The sequence below is a fragment of the Triturus cristatus genome, chromosome 1_2 (genome assembly GCF_964204655.1).
Source record: "Triturus cristatus chromosome 1_2, aTriCri1.1, whole genome shotgun sequence".
In the NCBI taxonomy this organism is placed as follows: Eukaryota; Metazoa; Chordata; class Amphibia; order Caudata; family Salamandridae; genus Triturus; species Triturus cristatus.
In genome coordinates this window covers 1,078,921,408-1,078,944,923 of record NC_140580.1, presented here as the reverse complement: position 1 = coordinate 1,078,944,923, position 23,516 = coordinate 1,078,921,408, and the positions used below count along the sequence as shown (strand labels likewise).

At 44.8% G+C, this 23,516-nt stretch overlaps 1 protein-coding gene across 8 annotated transcripts in view; it reads right to left on the bottom strand.

Moving 5' to 3' along the window:
* The window catches only part of SEC16A (SEC16 homolog A, endoplasmic reticulum export factor), a 559,433-nt gene that overhangs the window by 18,880 nt on the left and 517,037 nt on the right, over positions 1–23,516 (bottom strand). For all 8 annotated transcript variants that reach the window (XM_085612981.1, XM_085613007.1, XM_085613017.1 and 5 more), the window contains one exon: positions 13,008–13,085. In XM_085612981.1, coding sequence (XP_085469107.1) covers positions 13,008–13,085 — 78 coding nt within the window. The remainder of the gene's footprint in view (positions 1–13,007; positions 13,086–23,516) is intronic.

Genomic DNA, 23,516 nt, shown 5'->3' with positions numbered 1-23,516 from the left:
GACTAGTTGTCAAGTTGTAGACCATTCAGGGAATTGTCCCTCTCTGTGCTTTTTTAGGTCTTGCTGAGCCAGCGCGTGCGCTGCTCTGTGAGACATTTAGTTAGTGGCTTTTCAAAGTCCTACCACAATCTTTTCCTGGCCTCAAGCTTGCGTTCACGTATACGCGCGCAGCCGCCATGTGGCTTTCATGGCCCATTACGCCTTGCTCTCCCAAGCACCTCGCTCTGCCCCTCCCCCACCACCGAGCGCGTCCCTGCCATCACTTTCGCTTTCTCTCGCCAGATAGATGCGTGTTAATGCTAACAATTTCCATTACCCGTCCTTATGCTTGTGTCTAATTTCTGGGTGAAGTCCCTCGCAAATGCCTGAGAGTGTTGGAAGGGCATCTATAGAATTACAGAGAATGTCATAACAGTAACTTAGAAGCACTTGAGTGTTCTGTGCACTAAAGTGGCTGCCCTGTTGGTAGATAGTTAATTTTAAACTGCACTGGTTTAATGTGCACTTTCATTAGTCCAAGTCATCTCTGTAAAATGTTGCACCTCTTTCATGTTTCTGGTAATTTACTGTATACATTTTTTGTCGTGTTTGCTTCTTAAGCATATTTCTGTTATAAAGAGAGGTAGGATGTAATTTGGCTCATTATATAATCCTTTCCTTCAAATGATTACTTTTAATTTCGGGTTCACGTTGCTATTGCAGTGAAGGAAAGTTTCCCCATGTTCAGTGCAGAGTGTGCGATTGTCTTTCTGAAAGTACAGAAATACGTTGCGATAGGTGGCATGTGTGTTCAGACTCTTAAATGACAGATGCGCGTTCTGCTATTCAGGATCCTTGCCCGGCCTTCTAAAACAAATAGGAGCAATGTTTGTTTCGGCCCACTGGTCCTTGGGATGTCTCCCCCAGCTGAGTCAATAGGTCTCGCTTTTGGCACCTTATAAGTATTTAGTCATGCAACAGTTGATGTTGTTGCACCAAGGATATTGTGCTGCAAAAGTAAATACTTATAAGGTCCCAAAAGCGAGACCTATTAGCTATGCCAATGCTTGTTTCCTCTGTGTCCTGATGATGGTCTGGGTGGACTACTTGGCCTTAAGAGACCGAAACATCAACGTTTCCACCTCTCTGAAAGCATTTAAAGAGATCATTTGTTCATATGTCCTTAGGATTGTTGGATCAATTAGAAAGTGATTCAATTGAAATGTCAACTTGTATATATTTAAAAGGATATACAGTTTCCCATTGATCATCTTTAGACTTTCCATGTAACTGGTTTGATCACGTGGGGTTCAACAGTGATATTTTGTGAATTTAGTAAACTGAACCCTGAGTATATCTTGTGATGAATAATGTACTTGTATGTTTACAACATAAATTAAAATAAAGTAATGAAAGCTTTTTGATCGGTACACCAGAGTATCACTGCATTCATTATTTTTATGTGAACAGTGATCCTTGTATATTAAATCGAAAGTTGGATTAGTAGACCAACAAAACGTGAATCACACTGGAAGTAATTCCTCCAGGAACATGGATATGCCATTCAGGTCGCACACAACAAAATCTTGGAAGATTCACAGGTGCTGGCATTAACCTACAAATAGAGAGGTCAATGCCTTCCCTGTGAAATATATCATATCATAGATCAGAATAACACACAAAAGAGGAACATTTCTTATGGAATTCATGGATGGTTACCAAACTTTGTTTTGCTTCCATTCTGTCCCAATCAAAGAGGATGGTTACATTTTTTCATAATTTCCTATTCTTTCCAAATTCCTGAGTCTTTTCACTGACAAAGGGGTGTTGTAATACTTCCCAAGTTATTTTTCCCTCCCGTTGTTTAACCCCTTCATACATTCGGAGCTTCAGATTGATTCCTGTGTTACTTTAGATCGCCACTGCTCTGCCCAGTTCTAAGCACAGTTTAGTGCTCTTCTCCTCCTGCAATTGTAAGAATTTTCTTAATACCATCATCGCCACCGCATAACAGACTTGCCATGGAGGGTTTTGATTTCTTTGGGGATTTTTTTGCCCAACTGTGATTTTTCTACCTCCCTCCAAATGGGTACGAATTGTAGGGTCACTGTGGCTACAGGAAGGATTCCCCCTTTCCTTTGGCAAGCAAGCTTGGAGAAAGCGCCACAGGTGTCGTGTCCAGCTTCTGAAAACTATTATCGAAGGCTCCTGAATTCATGATCAGTTTGCTGCATTCGAAGAGCAAGTGTGACATATCACCTACTGACTATTCAAAATCTTGTAGATCTAGAATAACCATTGAAATACAAGTGGTGCTTTACTAAATCCTTTTGCAGGTTCTCCAGTGAACAAGTGAAATCACCCACAGGACTGTTTCCCAAAATTCAATGAACTGGGGTAACAGCATCTTAAAGAAAAAACAAATGGTAGAAGTCTATCAGCCTGTGGTAGAGGCCAACTTTTACAAAGAGGAAACTCTGCAAACTACTCCAGATAAGATCACAATGGGACCCCATGAGAGATCATCCCACTCCAAAGAAGGAATTCAAAACGAAAAAATAAATAAACATTTTCTTAACTGGATAAAAACTACATTTTGAGAGGCAGGCAAGAGCTGGTTCGGACTAAACGGCATTTATTAGGAAAACCAAACTTTTCTTACTTATTTTAATTAGCACACAGCCAAAGTGTGGAAAAAACATGGTAGGCACAAGGAGGAGAAAAAACTGGATTAAGTTTGGAATCATACAGCATTAATATATATATATCTTTTTTAAATAATTCTTTGTATTAAACATGAATCGGTGTGGTTACATGAATCAGATGTATAATTTACAGATAGGAGGAATTCATTCAGCAGAGTGACAATCATGGTGAGCACAAGAATGGAGCACTGAAATATTGTGGGATACAACATCTTATGGTGAAGACAGGTTGTCAGCAGTGAGCTGCATGGAGGACTACAGATCTCTCCACGGTACGTATTCCATGCCCCCCAGATTTGGGACCACTTCCTAGGGCAACCCTCGCAATATACACTGTCTTTTCCCGAAACATACACCAGTCCATGCGTTTCTTCCGTTCGGTTATGGTGAGTGGGTTTGCGGCTCCCCATAGCTGAGCAATGTTCCTTTTTGTCACCATGAGGCCTAGCGTTACCCAGATCTTACCATTCTGTTCAGGTCCGTGGGTTCCCATACATTCAAGAGGCACCTCTTCGCTTCAGGGCGGATAACCAATTTCAACACTTCGCCAAGTACTGCATGTATCTGGTGCCAATACCTCTGTATAAGATCACATTCCCAGAGGATATGCATGAACGTTCCCTCATGACCACACTTTCTCCTGCAGTTTCCCCTTACACCCTCCACATGCGGACCAGACAAGGTCCAGTGACGCACACTCTATGTAGGATTTTGAGCTGTACAAGTCTTAGCCTGGCTGAAATAGCTACTTCCCTTGGGGAGGCCAGTGCCTCCTGCCATTCCTCGTCGTCCAGTACGAGGCCATCTCTCTCCCACTTTGCCCTGGTGCCCTGGAAGGGGTCCGCGGTGTTGTTTACCAGTTTTTTATATGTTAGGGAGATTGCTTTCTCTGGTAAGTACCCATCAAGCAGTCTATCCTCGAGTGGTGTGGATTCTGGTGGGAGGAACCTTTAGGCAATTAGGACTGTAATGCATGTCAGATTTGGAGGTAGCGGAAGTATTCTGGGGTGGTGAGCTCGTATTTCTGTTTTAAGGAGTCAAATGTCACTACGTTGGCCTTTGCCCACATGTCTACGATAGTCTAGATCCCTATGAGATCCCATTTTTCAAAACCTTTCGACTTCCGTAAGTCGCCCAACCTCGGAGTGCCAGAGGGGCGTGGCTAGTGTTAGTTTCTGCTCCCATCCCAGACTTTTGGATACTGTGTGCCAGACCTGTACAGAGTGTCTTGTCGGTCCGGTGAGGGGGGAACCTCTGTGGCTTAGAGTAAAGGGCTCTGTTATAGTTCCCACCCGGGAGGAGCCATCGGTCCATGGCGTAGCCCGGGTCGTCCATGCGACAATATGTGCTATGATTAATAACTGCAAGGTGGGCCGCCCAATAGTATTTCTTTTTTTTAAATATTTCTTTTTTATTAAACAGTTTCGACAAAATCTCATCAATTGATTACAAGCAGACGACTTCATCATTCTTCAGTACCATCATAAACATTTCTAGATAGGTTACATTTGTTTTTTTATTTGTTTTTATTATTTTAGTGCTTGACAACAGTACAAATACAGAAAGCAAGAGGAGAAGACATGGCAGAGATGGTCAGCATAAATATGATATCATACATCTGTTCAATGGTCCAGAGAACTATACCTTAAAAGACATACACCAAAAAACAAACAAAACACAAACATAAATTAAGCCAAAGAAGAAAAAAAAACCAGGGCAATACATTAATCTACAGCTCCACCCACTCCTGAACAGGAGCCCAGATCTTATGACCCAACTCGAAGCTCCTTCTACCACGCCTCACATAAATTGCAGATTCAAGACTATAGAGGGCTAGAATCCGGGATCTCCAATTAAAAAATGTTGGGGCTTCTGGACTAAGCCATTGTGACGTGATGCAAAGCCGAATTAAAGACATTGTTATAAATAAAAAAGCTGAGAGATGTCTTGTCCTTTCAGCTGAATCACAACCAAGCATCACCATCTCTAAAGAAATATTAAGGGGGATGCTTAACCTAGAATTTATAAAATGCTCCACCTCAGATAAGAAGCCCGCTAGCTTTGGACAAAAATAGAACATGTGGGTATCATTAGCCGCCTGGAGCCCACACCTAGCACAGGAATTACCCTTGGAACCTTCCCATTTTGAAATTTTGGCCGGTGTATAATACAGATCGAATAATGCCATGTAGCTCTGAGTACGAAGGCTCCCAGGTATTAGGGCATAGCTTGCTAGCTCCAGTGCTTTAGTGTGTATGGTTCCTTGGATTGTGGAACTGATGCGACGTAAACCCACTGGATTTCAGCTGTGCCATTAACAGTCCAGTGTTGGCGTTATCTTATCTGATTGGATGGAACTCTGCCTTTCGGTATGAAAGTATAAAAGATTGGTGAACATTCAGGAAAATACTATCTTTGGTCTCCGTTATAATTCAGTGCCCTGAAGAAGTCCTGGTTCAGGACGAAACGCGTCGGCTGGTCTAGCTGTAGAGTCATAGGAACTAAATGTTATGTCTCTTGAAAATATCAAAACATTGAAAATAAAATGAATATAAGGAATGATCTCTGAAGAAATGTTATAATTGGAAATGAACTCTGTATCCTTAAGTGTTTCGTGTGGTGCACCTCTCTTTGTTGGTATACACTAATCTCAGCCTGGCCTGGATTGCGACTACCCGCATGGAAGAGACCGCCTCCTGCCAGTCCTCGTCATCTAGTTCCAAGCCATCACTGTTCCATTTTCCCTTGAGGGCCTGCAGTGGATCTACCATGTTATTGATCAGTTTCTTATAGATAAGAGAAATTGTATTTTCCGGGAGGTGACCTTCCAGTACTCTATCCTCCAGGGGGGAGGCCTCCGGGAGTTCGTGTTGCTTGGTATCTGAGTGAGTAATGCATGTCGGATTTGGAGATAACGATAATACTCAGTATCCGACAAGCTGTATTGTACTTTAAGTGAAGCGAATGGAAGAACCACTCCCTCCCTCCAGACTTCTTTGATTCGCGAGATCCCTAGGAGGTCCCATTTGTTAAAGCCCTTTGATTTCCAGAGGCTCCCCAGTTTCTCAAAGCTCCACAGTGGAGTGGCCAGAGTGAGCTTATTTTCCCAATTCAGGGGTTTGACTGCGTGCCATGTCTGGACGTCATGTGCTGTGGGTCCAGTTACTGGGAATCTACGGGGTTTAGCGTATAATGCTCTGTTATAGTCTTCCCCTGAGAGCATCCACGTATTCATGGCATACCCGGGATCGTCTGGGCGGCCATATATCCCGTGATTGATTGCGCGAGTTGAGATGCCCATTAATATTTCCTTAGGTCCGGAAGACTGATGCCTCCATCGTACCTGTTAAGAGTTAACTTGGAGAATGCTATGCGGGGTTTGCCTTCCCAGAGAAGTTGCCTCTGGAGACCCTCTATTTCTTTAAAGTAGGATATTGGGACAGGATCCATTGTGTTTTGGAGAGCATACAAGAAACGAGGCAGGGCCATCATTTTAAAAAGGACTGCCCTGCCTAACATGGAAAGAGGAAGGGACTTCCAGTGTGCGACATCGTTCTTAAGCCGCTGTATGGGCAGATCCAAATTACGGGCAAAGCGGAGCTTCGAGTCTAGCATCACATAGATGCCGAGGTATTGGAAGCCTTCAGGCGCAATCTGTATCGGGTAGTTTCACGGTAATATAGGCGTCACCCTGAAGCACGTTAACCACTGACTTGGACCAGTTTATGGTGAACCCAGAGTATCTCCCGAATATCGCCAGTATATCGAGGAGGCAAATCAATCACGCTCTTGGCGAAGCCATCTAGAGGAGAATGTCATCCGCATAGAAGGATATCTTATCCTCCCAATCTAAAGACAAGCGCAATCCGCGGATAGATTGATTGTGCCTGATCCAGGTCGCCAGTGGTTCCAGTGCCAACGCAAAGAGGAGCGGAGACAGGGGGCAGCCCTGGCGAGTACCACTGCTCAGCTGGAAATCGGGGGACTTGCGGTTATTGACTACCACTCGGGCCAATGGGCCGGAGTATAAGAGACGAACCCAGCCCGTAAACTCCGGGCCAAACCCTAATTTGCCTAAAACCGCAAACAAATAGGGCCACTCAACCATGTCAAACGCCATAGTAGCATCTAATGATACTAAGACTGCAGTTTCTAGTATGGTGGGTGTTCTACCTAGCACTCCATGCAGTCGGCGCAGGTTAAGGGCAGTATTGCGATGAGGCATAAAGCCTGACTGGTCAGGGTGAACCAGGGTAGTGATGACTTTAATAAGACATGTTGCCAGCAATTTCGCAAGGACTTTGGGCTCCACATTTAGAAGCGATATTGGCCTATAGGATGCGCAGCTGGTCCTGGGCTTGCCTTCTTTGTATATGACAACTATGTTGGCCACGCGTTGGTCGTATGGGAGCAGTCCCTTATCCCTACTTTCCGTCAACATAGAGCGGATGTATGGGGCAAGCTTGTTAGGCCTCAATTTATATAGTTCAATGGGGATACCATTGGGTCCAGTTGCCTTTCCTGAGTTCACACCCCTGATTGCCTGCGCCACCTCATCGTTCGTCAGTGGGGATTCCAGATATTCCCTATTTTCGTCTGAGAGTGTGGGTAGTCTTAAGTCCTTAAGCAGCTCTCTATTTTCATCTTCTGAGAACCTGCCAGTCGTTGTATATACCGTACGGTAATACTCTGCAAACGTATCTGCTATGGCCTGCGGGTCTGTTATATGACTGGAGTCGCCTCCTCGCACCTTAGTCACTACTCGTGACACCCACTCCCTTCTGTCAAGCCATGCTATCAGCTTTCCCGCTTTGTGCTCCCTAGCTCTGTCCCTGGCGATGCTATTAAACTCATCCTGCTTCAACTTCAAGAGGTTAAGGTTTTCGGGGGTCACTGCTTGGACTAACTCTTCTTCAGACTTCAATATGTCTTCCTCTGCTCTCTCAAGATCTGGCTGCCTTTCTCTCCTTTTCCCGGCAATCAGGGAGAGCGTTTCACGTCGGATTACTGTTTTGTATGCCTCCCATAGGGTCTGGGAGGAACCAACCATACCCTCATTTTCTTGGAAGTAATTATCAGTGGCGTCCGCTATATTCTTCCGGGTAGTCGGGTCTTTCAGATACCATGGGTTGATAGGAGCTACTCTGCCAACGCTTGCGTAATCTAGCGCATTTCTCAGCCACACGAGAGTGATCTGAGATGCCTTGCCCCAGATGACGGGTCTCACGGATAGCGTGCGCACCAATAGTATTTCTTAAGGTCTGGGAGGCTAATCCCACCGTCCAGTTAAGGGTGAGCTTGTTTAATGCTATTTGGGGTTTCCTACCCCACAACAAGTCTCTCTGCAGACCCTCAATTTCCCTAAAGTAACACGCAGGCACTGAGTCAGGGCAATTTTGTAGCACATAAAGGAAGCGAGGCAAAGGACATCTTAAAGAGTGCTGCCTTGCCCGGCCCAACAATGAGAGAGGAAGTGCCTTCAATGCAGATATGTCCAGCTTCAATCTTTGCAATGGCGGGAGTAGGTTGCGGTCATAACGGCGTAAGCCCATCGTGGTAACTTGAATAGGACAGCTCTTGGGCACAACGGGCGTGTCTCTGTGAAGGACGTAAATGAGAGATTTACCCCAGTTAATTGAGTAACCAGAGAATCTGCCTAAGCTTGCAAAAATGTCGAACACTGCGATCAGCGATTTCTTCGGAGAAGCCAGAAACAGAAGAATATCATCTACATATAGCGAAATACGTTCTTCCCATGTTTCTGCCCATCGCAGAACACAAATAACTGGTTCTCTACGGACCCATGCCGCCAGGGGCTCCAGAGCAAGGGCAAAGAGGAGGGGGAAAGCGGAATACCCTGGCGGGTCCCCCGACCCAGCGTAAACACGTCAGATTTTGGGTTATTCCCCACGACCTGAGCCAGAGGTTCCGAGTAGAGGAGTTTGACCCAGCGGATAAATTCAGTCCCAAACCCCATCTTCATCAGCACAGCAAAGAGGTAGGGCCATTTGATGGTATCAAATGTCATGGATGTGTCCAGTGAAACTATTATTGCTGGTTCTTGTATCGCTTCCAGCCGCCCGTAACCCTGTGCACTCTACGTAGATTCAGCGCAGTGTTGCGCTAAGGCATAAAGCCCGACTGGTCTGGGTGCACCAATCCGCTAATCACTTTTACGAGACGGTTGGCCAGGAGATTAGCAAGAATTTTAGGTTCTGCATTTTGGCGAGGGATAGGTTTATACGAGGAATATTTATTTTTTGATAAACAACTATATTGGGTTTCGAAGGCGCCACCCAGTGGCTAACAAGATCCAGGCACAAAGGAAGCAATTGGTTACATCTTCACAAGTAGACAGTCCCGCCAGCCAAGTTCTATACAGTATCGAGTCAGTCTTGCCGAGTCTACATAAGGAGTGTAACAGATCACAAATACAGCCATTTTCACCAAAATCTGCCCGTGTTTTGGAGACAACCTCTGGCCTCGAACACCACCCTCTCTTTTTCAGCGCACCAGTCGACTCCACAGCGCCGCTTTGTAATGGTAGGTGGGGTGGGGCTCATCCATTTTGCTGCAATGTCCCGTTTAGCGTCTAAGAGGGCTGTACTCGGGAAGGCTTTCTTTGCCACTGACACCCTCCACTATTCCCAGAAGGATCAGGTTCGGGGACACAGGAACTGCCCACCCTAGGACCTCTGACAAGTATCTTTATATTAGAGTGTATTAGAGTGCAAGACCAAACCATATGAAAGAAATGCGCAGTTCCGGCAGTGCATCTGGGGCAGGAGATATCGAGCCTGAGGCTGGCTCTGTGCAGGCGCAAAGGGGCGCGATACGTTATGTGGAGGTAGTAGGTCTATACGAGTCTCAGTCTGAAGGAGATAGTTAAAGCGCGGGATGCCATCAAGGCATCGTGCCAGTCCAATTCCTCCAGCGCTCCCACCCAGCCCTCCCACTGGGACCGTATAGGACCGAGTGGGTCAGGGGAGTTTACTATGAGGGTACGTTTCTTGGGAATTACCACAATGGTGGCGGAGTCAAGATCCTCTGGGAATGATCATTGTTGACATGCCTCTTAAAAAAAGCTCGAGGAGGTGAGGGAGTAGTAAGTCTCGATTTCTCACCAGGTATTCCATGGGGAATCTGTCTAGCCTGGCGTTTACCCAGGCTTCAGCCCTGAGAGGGCATCTCCAATTTCTTCCAATGTAATGGGGTCGTCCAACAATTGGGAGTCTCCCTGAGGGAGGGGAGGGAGGCTGAAAGCGTCTAGGAGGTGATCGCTGGCCGCCTCATCTTCATCTGCGGCACAGAGTATAGTTGCTCATAGTAGAGGGTGAAGGCTTGGGTGTTTTCCGGTTGGGCCTGATATATGTGGCCAGCCTCATCTCTGATCTCTGGAACTATTCTATTGGCTTGTTGGTGGGAGGCCAGCCAGTGCAGCATTTTCCCTGTTCTCATCGCCCAAACCATGGATATTTGCCATGGATGCGTGCCAAAGCTCAAGGGAATGCAGCCGTACGGCGTGGGGACTGCATTGAAGTCTCTGCCTAGCACGGTAAGGCCAGTCGGGAGGCGGTTGAGGAGCGCTGAAAGATGACAGGCAGCCCCTCAGGGCAGCTGGACGGATGTAGATAGATAGTAACGTGCGGCAAAAGCTCTGAATGCATCTGTCAGGGAAAAGAGCATTGTGTGCTAAGGTATATAAGACGCTCGTTCATAAACAAACTACCAAAATCTCGATGATCCCTTCAGGAAATGGACGACTGGCTTTGGAGAGGGAGGCCGGTGAAGGAGACCGCCCGCATAGCCACACTCCGAATAGCAACAGCTCATGTAGTGCTCCCTCGCCCAGAAAGTGCCCTCTTGCAGCCGGACGCCTCTATTGAAACCCCGCCAGGAGTGTGTTTGGGATGTTCAGCTGACTGGATGTGTCAAATAGGCTCCGAATGGGTTTTCATGGGTCAAGGTTCCATCGGCTGCAGGAGCAAGACTATTTTTAGCCGGTATAAGGTCAGGGAGCCCTCAGAGACCGCGAGGACTACAATAAAATCTATTGATCAGCCTCTGGATCTAGTGTTTCAGTGAGACTCCTTGATCGAAACAAAAATAAAATGCATGCCCGCTTCCTTCGCAGACTCTCTGGGTGAGAGACTGTGTTGATTTTAACGTCTTTAAGAAGATAAAACAAGCAGTAGCTGCGCGTGGATTAGGACAGCTCATTCGGTCAGACGGAGGGGAGGCATGTCGCAGGAATAAATAACAAGCCGATCCTCAAGCACAGATCGCTTATTGGCAACACGCCTAACAAAGAACAGCTTCCCAGCAGAACCCAGAGGCGGACCCTCTGGGTTCTGTCGGTGAGGTAGGAGGTGATCCAGTCCAGAGTTTTGTCGCCGATTCCTGAGTCGTAGAAGCGTGTGCATAGGGTGTAGTGGCAGACGGTGTCGAAGGCGGCCGAGAGGTCCAGGAGGTGCAGGAGGACAGAGCAGTGGTAGGGAGGAGACCTCACAGGGGGCAAAGAGAAGCAAAATAGAGGTGATCTTATCTTAACAGATAAAGATCACGTCATTCTGCAGTTAATTTGAATCTAAATCAAGATACAGAAAAACATGTAGTTTCAGATATCCTAGAAATTAAGAGGCCCCAGAATGACCGGCAAACCAGTCCTCCAGTATGGAAAAATGGAAATTATAGTGGAAGTGGAGAGGTTACATGTCTCAAAATTAAAATTACATCATACAAGATAACTGATTAACGATGAATTATGGTTGGAACTAGAGAGACGGACGAGACCATGCGAGACAAAGAGGAACAAGTGGAGCTAGGTTGAAGATCTGGGTAAAAGTGAGGACCAGAGATAAAAAAAACTGGTGTGTAAGATTGAAGCTTAGTAATTAAATATCTTTTTGTCTAGAAGCAGATAAGGGCCACTTTTATCGGAAGGGATACAAACTTAGATTACTAGCTTCTCAACAATTTTCTGGGAGATGGGATCAATGCCCTTGCAGGAGTGCGAGACAGGCACGCTTTATATTGCGTCAGATTTATGAGATCTATTCAATCCTTCTAACAAACAAGACCAAGACAATAGTATATTCCTTCGGTTTTGCAAAGCTTCAAGAGCCCAAACAGTCCAAAATAACAAATGAAACTGTGATAAAACTGAAAATGTTACTTTGAGGTTCTATGATGGTAAACCGGTTTTATATTATTTCTTTATTTTGCGTACTAGTCAGCCACATTCTCCAGGTGCCTGCACTTCGAAAATCATCCAAAAGAATTTCCTGTTTGCGAAGGCTAATTCACATGTTTTCAGAAAGATAATCTAACAGTAAAATTGTTCAAAATTAATTATATTTAGCACCTAGATTGAGTGAGTAAGTTTTTTAAAAAGGCATAGGGGTTTTATTAGTGAGGAAGGGGAAAAAGGCTAAAGCTTAGCACATATATCGTCAATTCTTAATGCTAACATTTGAAATGCATAGGAGGTAAGGCACCTTAGTGAGGTACACTCCTAGATCAGGTTTGGTAAAATGGGCTGGCTGTGGGTCCAAATAAATTAATCATACTTTAAAAATTGAAGAGTGATATATTAATTACTACAGATTGTGCCTTAGTGAAGGTTTTGAGTTTTATATGCTGTATTAGTATGGATGTCATGGATTTTTCCAAGATAAATGAAAAAATAAACGAATGACTGAGTGTGATCTGCATAGTAAGAGCAAATTATTAAATGGTAAGACTGGTTTCCTATAATGGAACTCACACGCGAAACATCTTTTACAATATATTTTCCATCTGAAAAAAAGGATTAAGTAAACGAAAATATCCCTATAAGAGGCAACAACTTCTTAACTTTAAAAAGAATATATCTAATCAATTGTAAAGTACATACGACTGAAAAAACTGTTTAAAAAATGCTTAAAACACAAAACTAAAGAAAGAAATGGGGCCGACAAACAAAACACATAGAAACCAAAACATACAGACATACAAGTCGAACAATGCACTTTTAAGCATTACAGAAGCAGCCAGCCTTCCCATCATGCAGTGAAAGGTCCGACCGACTTGGGGGGTGGGGGGAGAACAGGGGGGAGAGGAATGATATTAGTTATCCTGAAAGGTTGACTGACCCAAAATGGATCTGTACTAGTTAACAATACTTTGAGAGCGCATTCTAATAGCATGCAAGCAATTATTTGGTAAATACAACCAACAATCATACCAGATATCCTGAAAGGTTCACTGACCCAACATGGATCTGTACTAGTTAACAATACTTGGAGTTCTCCCAGCAAGCATGCAGTTGTCTGGTCCACTTACTTGTGCAAATTGCGAAGGGTTGTAGAACTGAACTGCTCCGGTGGGCGGAGCCCCCAAAGGTGCTGAAGTATTTGAACTCTAAAAAATAAAATAGTCAGTCAAAACGCTTATTAAACTAACCCACCTTAGGGTTTGTGCTTTTTTTTTTAAAGTAGGAAATAAAGATGAATGAGAAATTTTGCATTGCTGCTGTGAAAGTTCACAACATTGCATATTACCAGAAAAGCTTTCTTTAACAGTTTAATGTACATCAGCCTGATACAATTTCAAAATGGCTCGACTAGCGCAAGAAGCCAAAGTCCCATTTCCAGCAAATTCCTTTCAACATCCTTTGGCGAACACAAATATGGGTATATTACAGAGTAAAGTAACAAACTTTTTGCTTTAAGGAGTCAATGATTCTTTGCAATATACTGCAACCTTTGCATGCTTGTTAGAGAGAGTGGAAACACCTCATGCACAAGAATACAGCCTTTGGCACGGGTGAATACAAACCAACCTGAACATGCAAAAAAATAAAAAGTAACACAGCAGTGCAAGGTAACTTGATTAGTAGAAGTCAGTATTAGTAGCAGGGCAGCAGATGCCTGTTTGAGCTCAGCTAACTGAGATCCTATAACCTCACTACGCCAATATAGTGTGCTTGTCCCCAAGGCATTATGTCATTTTGTATTGCTGTAAACTATGAGAGTTACAGTTACACTCAAAATGTACTCATTTTATCCATATTGGGTAGATTAAAAAGCCAGCTCCACCACTCTTTGAATCTGTGGCCAGCAGGTTACCTTAGGGATCTCTGCAGAGGCACATCATCCCAGAGAGTGGGCTTACTGACACAAATCAGGAGCTCAGTTACATCTGCTGCCCTGGCGAATGGTGCTCTGTGCCTTACATTATATGTTAAAGTTGTGAAATCCATTCCATAATTGAAAACGAGAAGTTTACATTTGACATGCTATTCTTTTAAAGAGATAAAACCGGTACTGCCATAGAGATGAAGTATTCCTTTAATCCACTTGGTTATTTTTTTGCTGAACACCTGTCAATCAGCGTGGAAGACCCTTAAATTTTCTGCAACTGAGCAATCATTTGATTTGATAATGTCATTATTTCTTAAATGCCACAGAATTCATAAAATCATCCAATTTCAGATATATATATGTTTCTCTGTCAAGGGCTAGGGGTTTATATTAAAAGGTTTTATTTTGTTGAGCTTTGATTGTGCCTAGCTCTCCTATAGTTCTCAACCTCTTTTGGTTGCCAAAAATTTCAAAAGATTAAACTGAAAGATGACAATGCTTTAAAGAGTCCTGGCTATGTCAAAAAAGCAAGCGACTTGTGAAAATGATCAGCAGCCCTAAAGAAAAGTCGCACAGCAAAGAACTAAAGGAAGAAAGCAAAAGAGCAGTATTTTCAGATATGAGCTTATGCTTCAACACTTTACAAACTCCTAAAGTTAGATATTTGAGAAAAGGTTGAGCAATCTAATACCGTGGAGCATTTATATATTTCTGGACCTCCTCATACTTCAAAAGCAATGCTTTCTAAGTTTGAAGGACTTGGGTAAATTATTCTTAGTTTCTTGAGCCCTTACATTAATTTATTACTGCGTTTGGTGGCATGGAGCACCTCATTTGCAAAGCAGAAACTCACACCTTGAAAATGCATGTCCCACGATACTAACTTCCTTTGAGACCTTTCCTTGAGTGATCACGCTATATCACTGGACCTGACAACAGATTTGGGCATTTCTGTCTGCCCATGCAGTGACCCAGGTAACCGATTAATGTTCAAAAATTCTCTGGACTGGTATAATGGTCACCGCTTTGAACACTACTAAGCTCTCAATCCTTTTGATTTGACGGCGGAAAATAAAACCCCCAGTTCATGTTCTTTAAAGACACTGGTCTTCAGATTCAGCCCCTAACTGCAGAGTCCAGCCAAACGCAAGAGGGAATAAATATAAGGTATTGATGAACAGTTCTTCAAGTCTGCAAGTGCGGCAGGTGCCCCCAGAATTCAAGGGTCATGTTGGCCCACATGTTTGTATGTAAGTAAATTATAGAGAACAAAGCTAGCTGCACAGAAAAATAGGAAGCATACAGGATAGATGATCATAACAACAAAGTCGATGAGCTACTTAGTGAGTGTGATATTAGGCTGTTGCAAGATACTGCGAGAAGTGAAGTGTTTCCATATGTCTGCTGAAAAGAAGGAAGTGCGTTTGCCTAATCTTGACTGGCATCCTGTTCCACATTTTCAGGGTGTAGCAGGAGAAGGCTTGCTGTGCCAATTTGTCCCTTTGGTTTCCATCTACATCTGAAAGACTAACCAGCAGGGAGAAGAACCTACATGCTAAAGAAGATACTCTGATGCAGGATAAACTACTTAAGCAACACCCTGTCCTACGTTTTCAAATTAACTGGAACACCACAAGTACCCCTGAAGAACAGCCACTCGCACGCTGACAAGGCCTCTAAACATCCAATCCACAATGACAATCAAGGATTAAGTAAAATCACTTAAAAACCAGAATTTCAAAGATGATCTACCAAATCCAGGTGGACTGTGCTGGGTACAGCTATTCAGAAATTAGAGTAACATTCTAGCAATGTCCCCGTCCCCTTCCCCAAAGGGTTCTGGCCAATACGGTACTGGTCCTATTGGAGGATTCTAAATTCCTACACAAAGTGTTTAGAAATCTTGAACATAGCTAGTACAATATGGGTAATAACTAAGATTTGGTCAAGGCCTGATGAACCTCTTGTGCTCCATGAAACACCAATCCTTTCTGTCTTTGGATAAAAGCATAAAAAACACAAATCTAAAAGGAGTAGTCACCGTTAGTTCAGCTCTTATTTGTAAAAGTCCTTAGTGCATCCATCATATTACACAGTACTTGGTCTCACACCACAAAGACCAGACTATCATTAGCTGACCTGGTGTGAGCAACTTCTGCTATTTTCTAGTGCATTGCCCTCTGGTACTGGGTTCTTCAAATGTCTTGAATATATTTCTAACAATTTCTTAGAGAAACGGCTCGAATGTATATATTTTTTTTATAATTATTTGGAGAAATAGCTGCGATATCTACAGTTTATTTGGAGTGGGGGACGTCAGATTTTCATGCTAACGGCTAATCATGTACATTACTTCTATTTAGGCTCAACGTAAGAAGTGTAGCTAGCAGGCATATCGGAACAATCCTGAATGAGTCCGCACTGGCCACCTCCTAATCTAGAACTTCAGAGAAAGAAGAGCAAGAGAGATCTCTCAAGCACTATTAAGGTATCTTCACCTTACACCGATTAAGGAATGAGCTAGTCAACAGAACTTGCCTCTGCTTCACCAAGGGTGCTCCATCCGACTGAACATCTTTTGCCTTAAATAGAACAGTCATCAGATGAGTTTTCAGGGTGTGTCCCATTCTTTGGGAACAAATAGGAGCAGTACAACAAAACATTGCAGTCCCTGCAAGTAATCTTTTTAACTGCTCATTTTGGCATCAAATTGTTGAGAGACCTTAATGGTTGTGAATCACAATTTTTAGATATGCTAGATAATGTGATGTGGCAGTCCTTTGCCTTTTCTCGTGGCGCATTTCAAAGCCTCACTTATGAATAGTTCAAATCAATCAGTGTTTGTTAAGTGCGACTACCTACTCGTGAGGGTAGCAAGGAGCTGGGGGGCTTGGGGCTGCGGGTCCTGCTGGGTGCTGCGGTTCAGTCGAAGAGCCAGGTCTGGAGATCCTTCTTGAATTGGTTCAGCGCCCAGCCTGAGTTGGAGAGGCAGGGTGTTCCAGGTTTTAGCGGCGAGGTAGGAAAAGGATCTTCCTCTGGTCCTGGTCTTGCCGATCCGAGGGATGGTGGCAAAGGCCAGTTTGGCGGAGTGGAGGTGTCTGGTAAGTACGTGGAATGAGAGGCATGCTGGTCCAAGGTCGTGGAGGGCTTTGTAGGAGTGTGTGAGGAGCTTGAACGTGACTCTTTGGTTGACTGGGAGCCAGTGGAGTTCTCGCGGGTTTTTCGGAGATGTGACTGCGGTGGGGGAGGTTGAGGACCAGTCTGGCTGCGGCGTTCTGAACGTTCTATTTCCTGAGGAGTTTCTGGGTGATGCCTGCTTAGAGTGCATTGCCATAGTAGAGTCTGCTGCTGATCAGCGCGTTAGTGACCGTCTTTCTGGCCTCAGCGGGGATCCATCTTAAGGTATTTCAAAGAAGGTAAAGGGTTTGGAAGCATGAGGAGGAGATGGCGTTGATCTGGTGGTTCATCGTGAGCGAGGAGTCCAGTATGATGCAGAGGTTTCGTGAGTGGTCCGTGGGTGTTGGGTCGGTTCCTAACGTGGCAGGCCACCAGGAGCCTTCATGCGCAGGTGTTGGGCCCCAGAATGAGGACTTCGGTCTTGTCTGAGTTGAGCTTGAGGCAGCTGTCTCTTATCCAGGTGGTGACTGCCTTCATCCCGTAGTGTAAGTTGTTTCTGGTGATTGTGGGCTCGTTGGTGAGGGAGAGGATCAGCTCTGTGTCGTCAGCATAGGAGATGATGTGGAGTCTGTGGTTCCAGACTATGGTTGGGAGCGGTGCCATGTAGACGTTGAAGAGTGTGGGGCTCAGGGAGGAGCCCTGGGAGACTCTACAGCCGATCTCCGTGGGTTCCGAGAGGAACGGTGATAGTCTGAGTTTCTGTGTTCCAACTGTGAGGAGGGAACAGATCCACTCCACGGCTTTGTCGCGGATGCTAGCATTGTGGACTCTCGTGCTTAGGGTGCGGTGGGAGACAGTGCCGAAGGCGGCAGAGAGATCCAGGAGAATGAGGGTTGCTGTTTCTACCCGGTTGAGGAGAGAGCAGATGTCATCGGTGGCAGCTAGGAGGGCGGTCTCAGTGATGTGCTTGCGTGTTGTAGTCAACGCCTTCCTTTTCAGAATCTTCAGAAACAACTTCTGAAAGTACATGTCCTATGCCTGATAATCTGAAATTCGATCTATTCTTCATGGTGGCATCATTAATCCCTTCTTAGTATATTACTTGATGAGAACTAGAATAGTGGAGGAATTTCATCTTTATAATGTTACCCATAGCCAACTTAGCTTCCCCATGCTGGCAACATTTTTTGTCTATTAGATCTTACTTTCAATGGGAGGGAACATATTTCAAAACTCAAAAGGCTAGTTGTTATGCATCTCAACTTATATCCCAAACATTAATCAATGTTGTTTCAAGTTAAAGGGGAGAAAACGTCTCCTTTGTCCTCTGTTCCATGGAAAGATAAAACTTATAGAAGTGGGCATTAACCATTTCCTAAGCCAATGTCTCTGCAGTTCATTCCAGATGTAAAAGTTACTTACCTTTGGCAACAATATTTCCAGTGGATGCATACCCTTCCTGTAGATTGCAACCCTTAAAAACGTTCTTAGGCTTAGACTTGTTGAGAAATGGTTTCCCCCGCTAGTAGATCTCAACCTCTGCGAGGTGGAACCATGAGCTCCAACTACAACTTAGTTCACCAGAGCTTTCATCACTGGCATATAATAGGCACCAAAGAGCATCCTGACATCAGTTCTTGAAACCCTTTCTGCACCAAATGAAACGTGTGGAGGGGATCCTCGAACGCATCACCCACAGGGTCAAAAACATAACATAACACTTTTGCATACCTTGTGATCTTACTACATACGGCACAGGCTCAGAGGAGGAGGGATGGTAATGAGGAATCGGCAGGAAGAATATGTAACCACCTGAAATGTTGCTACTGAAGTTAATAACTTACTATTGATGGATATATCTTCCTGCAGATTCCCTCCCTTCAGAATGAATCCCTAAACAAGAACTTCCAGGAAGGCGAGAATCATTTGAGCCACTTTAACAAGGAGTTCATGTAGTGCAGCCCTGGCTGAGGCAGCAATGTTTACCAAAAATATGCTGGGATCACCATGTGGCCGCCCAGTAGATGTCAGACACTTGAATGCCTCTAGGGAGAGCCGTGGAAGTAGCCATGGCTCTAGTGAAGTAGGAACTAATGCCCTCTAGATGGTATTTCTTGGCCAAGACTTAGCAAATCTTAATACAGAGGATTACCTCACAACGAATAGCATGTTTGGCCACAGCTTTGCCTTTCTATGCTCCGGCACCAATCCATTCTGTACTGTTGACTGCAGTCGATGTAATATGAAATTACACACCGTGTGGTCCAGGTTATGCACTTGCTTCTCTTTCTTGTTGGAGTGAGGGGCTGGAAGAAATCAGGAAGATGGGTAGATTGGGCCATATAAAAAGCTGAAACGACTTGGGGCAAGAAGGTAGGACTGGTATGCAGGATCAACTTGCCTTGGTGGAAAACTGTGATAGTGGGACAAACTAATCAAGGAGATACACGAACAGAGAAATATCAGCTAAGTAATTCCTGACTGAAGCAACTACCAGCCACTGTTATGCAAAAAACAGTAAGAAACACAGGATGTCAGAAAGACATTGTTTAAAGGGATCGAAACCTTCTGACAAGGAAATTGTTTTGCTGCCACGATATCTACAACTACTTCAGGGAGGCTTAATGACTAAAGATGACACCGTTATATCTCCAAGCTATCTCCAAGCATACATTGGTAGCATTTGGGGTCTGGGATGGTGGAACTTACCATCATGCAGCAATAGAAGGTCAACCCTGCATGGAAGAGGAATAGGCAGTCAAATATGAAGTAAAAACAGATCAGCAATCTGGGTCTATCGGGATCCGATGTGTACCAACCTTACAATAGTGGGCAAATCTCTTTCAATTTCCCACATAGCAGGCTGAATGGTACCCCTGCAGGATTCATCTAAGATGTCCATGCACTCCTGCTGAAGGCGCAGGTAGCGAACCTCAGGTGCCAGATCACTGGATGCAGTTGGCTGAGGTCTGGATATCTGATTTGACCTTTGTTCTGCATGATAAGGTCAGATGTGTTGGGGAGATTTTCATGAGGGAGTGACTGACATCTCTAGCTGGGAGTACTGGAGCAGGGCTTGCGTGTCGAGTTCCAGTCTGTAGTCTTGTTGATGCGCTTTGCTGAGCAGGTCTGCAAAGTTGTTGTCCACCCCTGAATGGTACTCCAACAGAAGATGAATGCAAAGGCAGATTGTCCAATGCCACGTCTGCTGTACTAGTGAAGATAACAGAAGAGACTGAGTGCCGCTTTGTTTTTGGGGATAATGTATTACCAGTCAGGTCTGTTCCATGGAGGACTATTCTATTCTAGGCATTTTTAAAGCACATGGCTACCCTGACGGATCTCCCAGTGCAGAGCAAAAATGTCTAAACCCTATTTCAACAAAATTAGACACACAGCCAGGTTCTCAATTGCTTTCTAAAACTGTTTCTCTTCCATATTGTAAATTCAAGCAAGAAAAGAGTTCCATAGTTTAGAGACCATGTACAAAAAAAAGACAGCCACTTCTCACCTTTTGGACCTACTATGCCACAAATGAGTTAAAGGAAGGATTTGAGACTAAGTCGTATAGCAAAGAGCTCTAGCCAGTTCATGATGAGGGGCCCAGATCCCCGGTATGGTCATAATTGAGGTGGGCCCCTCAGACAGCGAGTTGGATATCTGGAAATGGTGACTTGAAGGAAAGGGGTCTAGGAAAGGCCTGTCCCGCAACAGATTGTTGCTGTTCTACTAGTGCAGACATTGATGGATGCCTGCCTTCACCAACACTAGAGCCTCCTATTGACCCTCTGCTAGTGAAACCAGCGCCAAAAGGCATACTTGCGGTAGATACATTTGGTGCCAGGAATGGGGTACCATGATGATGCAAGAAGCCAGCAGGCCTAGGAGACGCATGAGAGTTCTAATTGGGAGTAGACTGTTGGGCTGAACAAGAATTCAGAGCTGCTAGAATGCCATGAATCAGGCTGGGATATGCTTTGCCTGTGACCTCACTGAATACAGACCCTAGGAAGGGCTGAATTTGGAAGGGTTGCAGGTTGGAGTTTTTTGGGCAATTACTGAGAACCCTATGCTGTGGAGCAGGGAAATGAGTTCTGCGCTAAGGCATTGGTGCTTGTCAGTGCTCCCGATCAGCATGTCATCAAGATAGGGGAAAACATGGATTCCCCTCCCCCTCTTAAGAGGGCAGCCACCACATCCAGGCAACTTTGTGAAAACCCTTTGGACAGCAGAGACCCTCAAAGGAAGTACTCTTAATTGCTAATTATGGCCACTTAACACTATGTGGAGATAAGGTAGGTGGGCATAATGGATGGGGTTGTGAAAGTAGGAGTGATTTATGTCTAGCGATGTAATGTTACTGCCATGTTGAAGTGGGGGGATGACTTCCTGTAGGGTTGTCATGTGGTAATGTTTCGTGATGATATAGCGATAGAAGGGCTCGAGGTCCAGAATTGGCCTGAGAGAGCTGTCCTTCTTGGGGATGAGGAAGTAAAGAGAATAATGTCTCCGGGGATGTGTTTATCTTCCACTATGTCATGGAAGCAACACCTTGACAAAATGAACATTAAGCATAAACAACTTACAGGTGTAATTTTGGAGGGACATCGGGCATCTTACACCAAATCGGTTACCCCAGTTTTGCAAATCTAGGAGGTCAAAGATGTGGAATCTGCCCTTTATGGAGCAAAGCTCTGGGGCTTTTCAAATTGCACAGGCCTCGGGAGGAGTGAAAATAAGTTTGAAAAGCATTGTAAATCTTCCATCAAGTACACCATCACTTCCCTTTTCTTTTGACATGGGCAGGAAACCCATTGAAAACAAACCATATTGTGCCCACTTTACTGGAGAAGATTATGGACTACTCCAGAGCTTGTTCATTATGCCACAGCCCTACAGGACATTATTAAATCAGTTACATTTAGCAAAGTCTCATAGCTTTCCTATGTGCAGCGCACAGCACGTCGCTAACACCAGGTGAGAAGGACTCAGGTTGCCCTTGAGCTTTGCGCCAAGGCCTCAGTCGGTCATTCACTGGTTGGCACTGCCTGCTATAGTCAGGCAACTGACCTCATCTATGCCTTGGCACAAAGCTCAAGGGCGACCAGAGTCCTTCTCGCCCAGTGTTAGTGACGTGCTGTGCGCCGCAGATAGGAATCCATAGATAAGGTCAGTTGCCAGATTATAGCAGGCAGTGCCAACCAGTGGACGACCGACTGAGGGGTGTGAACCACTGGTTTTGTATATTTATCTTTTCTTGATGGTATTGGTTATTTACACTTGTAATAACCATCACGAGGTCCTGAAAAACGCTGCCACACCTCCTATGAAGGTATCGGGCTGAAACATGTCAACCTATAATCGCCCATGCACTCTGACAGACCTAATTCCACTCTGTCTGTTAGTTTTAATCCTGGTCGGAGGGTGCCCGAATAAAGTTAATGCCTATAGCTCCTAACTAGTTTTATCTCACATTCACTTTAATTCTTCTGACCACACCAGTTTCACATAGGGTATTTAGTATACCTATTCTAAAACAATCAAAACACCGTGAGCTCCTCCCTCTCAGTGAGGGGATTGTAGCCCGCACTGTGGTTGCCCTATGATGAAGCATCCCACCCTCGGGTGGGTGAGGGAAAAAGTCCTATAAAATGGACTCTCCTTTAGCATAAGCTTTGTTTCCCCCCTTTCCTTCCTGTCTTACAGACTGAGGGTTTCTATTGTGTTATGAAACGATTATTTGGGGACATAACCCTTGCTGGTCTTTAAATACCTTGGGCACTTCTTTTGTGTTTTGCCAAAAAGATGACCCCCATTGAAGGGCAGGTTGAGGAGATGTTGTTGAACCTCTGGTTAGAAGCCTGAAATACAGAGACAGGTGTGGCGCCTAATAAGGACACTTGTGTTAACCCCTCAGGAAGCGGTGTCTGCAAACGGGAGGGCACAGCAAATGATGAAACAGGGCATAATCTTACCCTCTGAGACTATTTCCTACTCTCTTTTCCTAAATTCCTTTGAGAGTTGCTAGAATATCTCCTGCAGCTCGTCCAACTGTGCCCTGTCATAGTGGGGGAGGAGCCCCATGGGGTTGGCTATTCTTCAATGGATGACAGCCCCTACTGCCATTCTTTTTCTCCCCGCGTCAAGTTTGTGGAAGAGAAGGAAGCGGAACACAGAGTGCAGGGCAGGTGCCTCAGTTTCTATGTTGTGCCTGGGAGCATGAACAAGCACTCATCTGCAAAGGCAAGCTTTTTTCACACAGGTAGAGTCTCAATGTGTTTTTGCGGGGGTGGGGCTTTGTAAAAACCTTTCAAGTCAGGGGATGAACAAATAATCTTTTCTGCCTCAATTCCAGCTCCTCCTGTAGTCTTTGGAAGATCAGCTTCTAAAAGTCGTAGGAATGGGTCGGTGATTGGGCCTTCCAAAAGCATAGTGGGTTGGGCATGGGAGGGAACTTCGGCTTCAAGTGCAGTAAATTTGCAGGATCTTGTAGCTTGATGGCTGGGAAAGGTCGATGCCCTCTGGAGGGGGCCTTTTCCCGTGTCAACTAGAGCCTTTAGGGTTTTGGCAGAGGGCTGGACACCAAACCCCC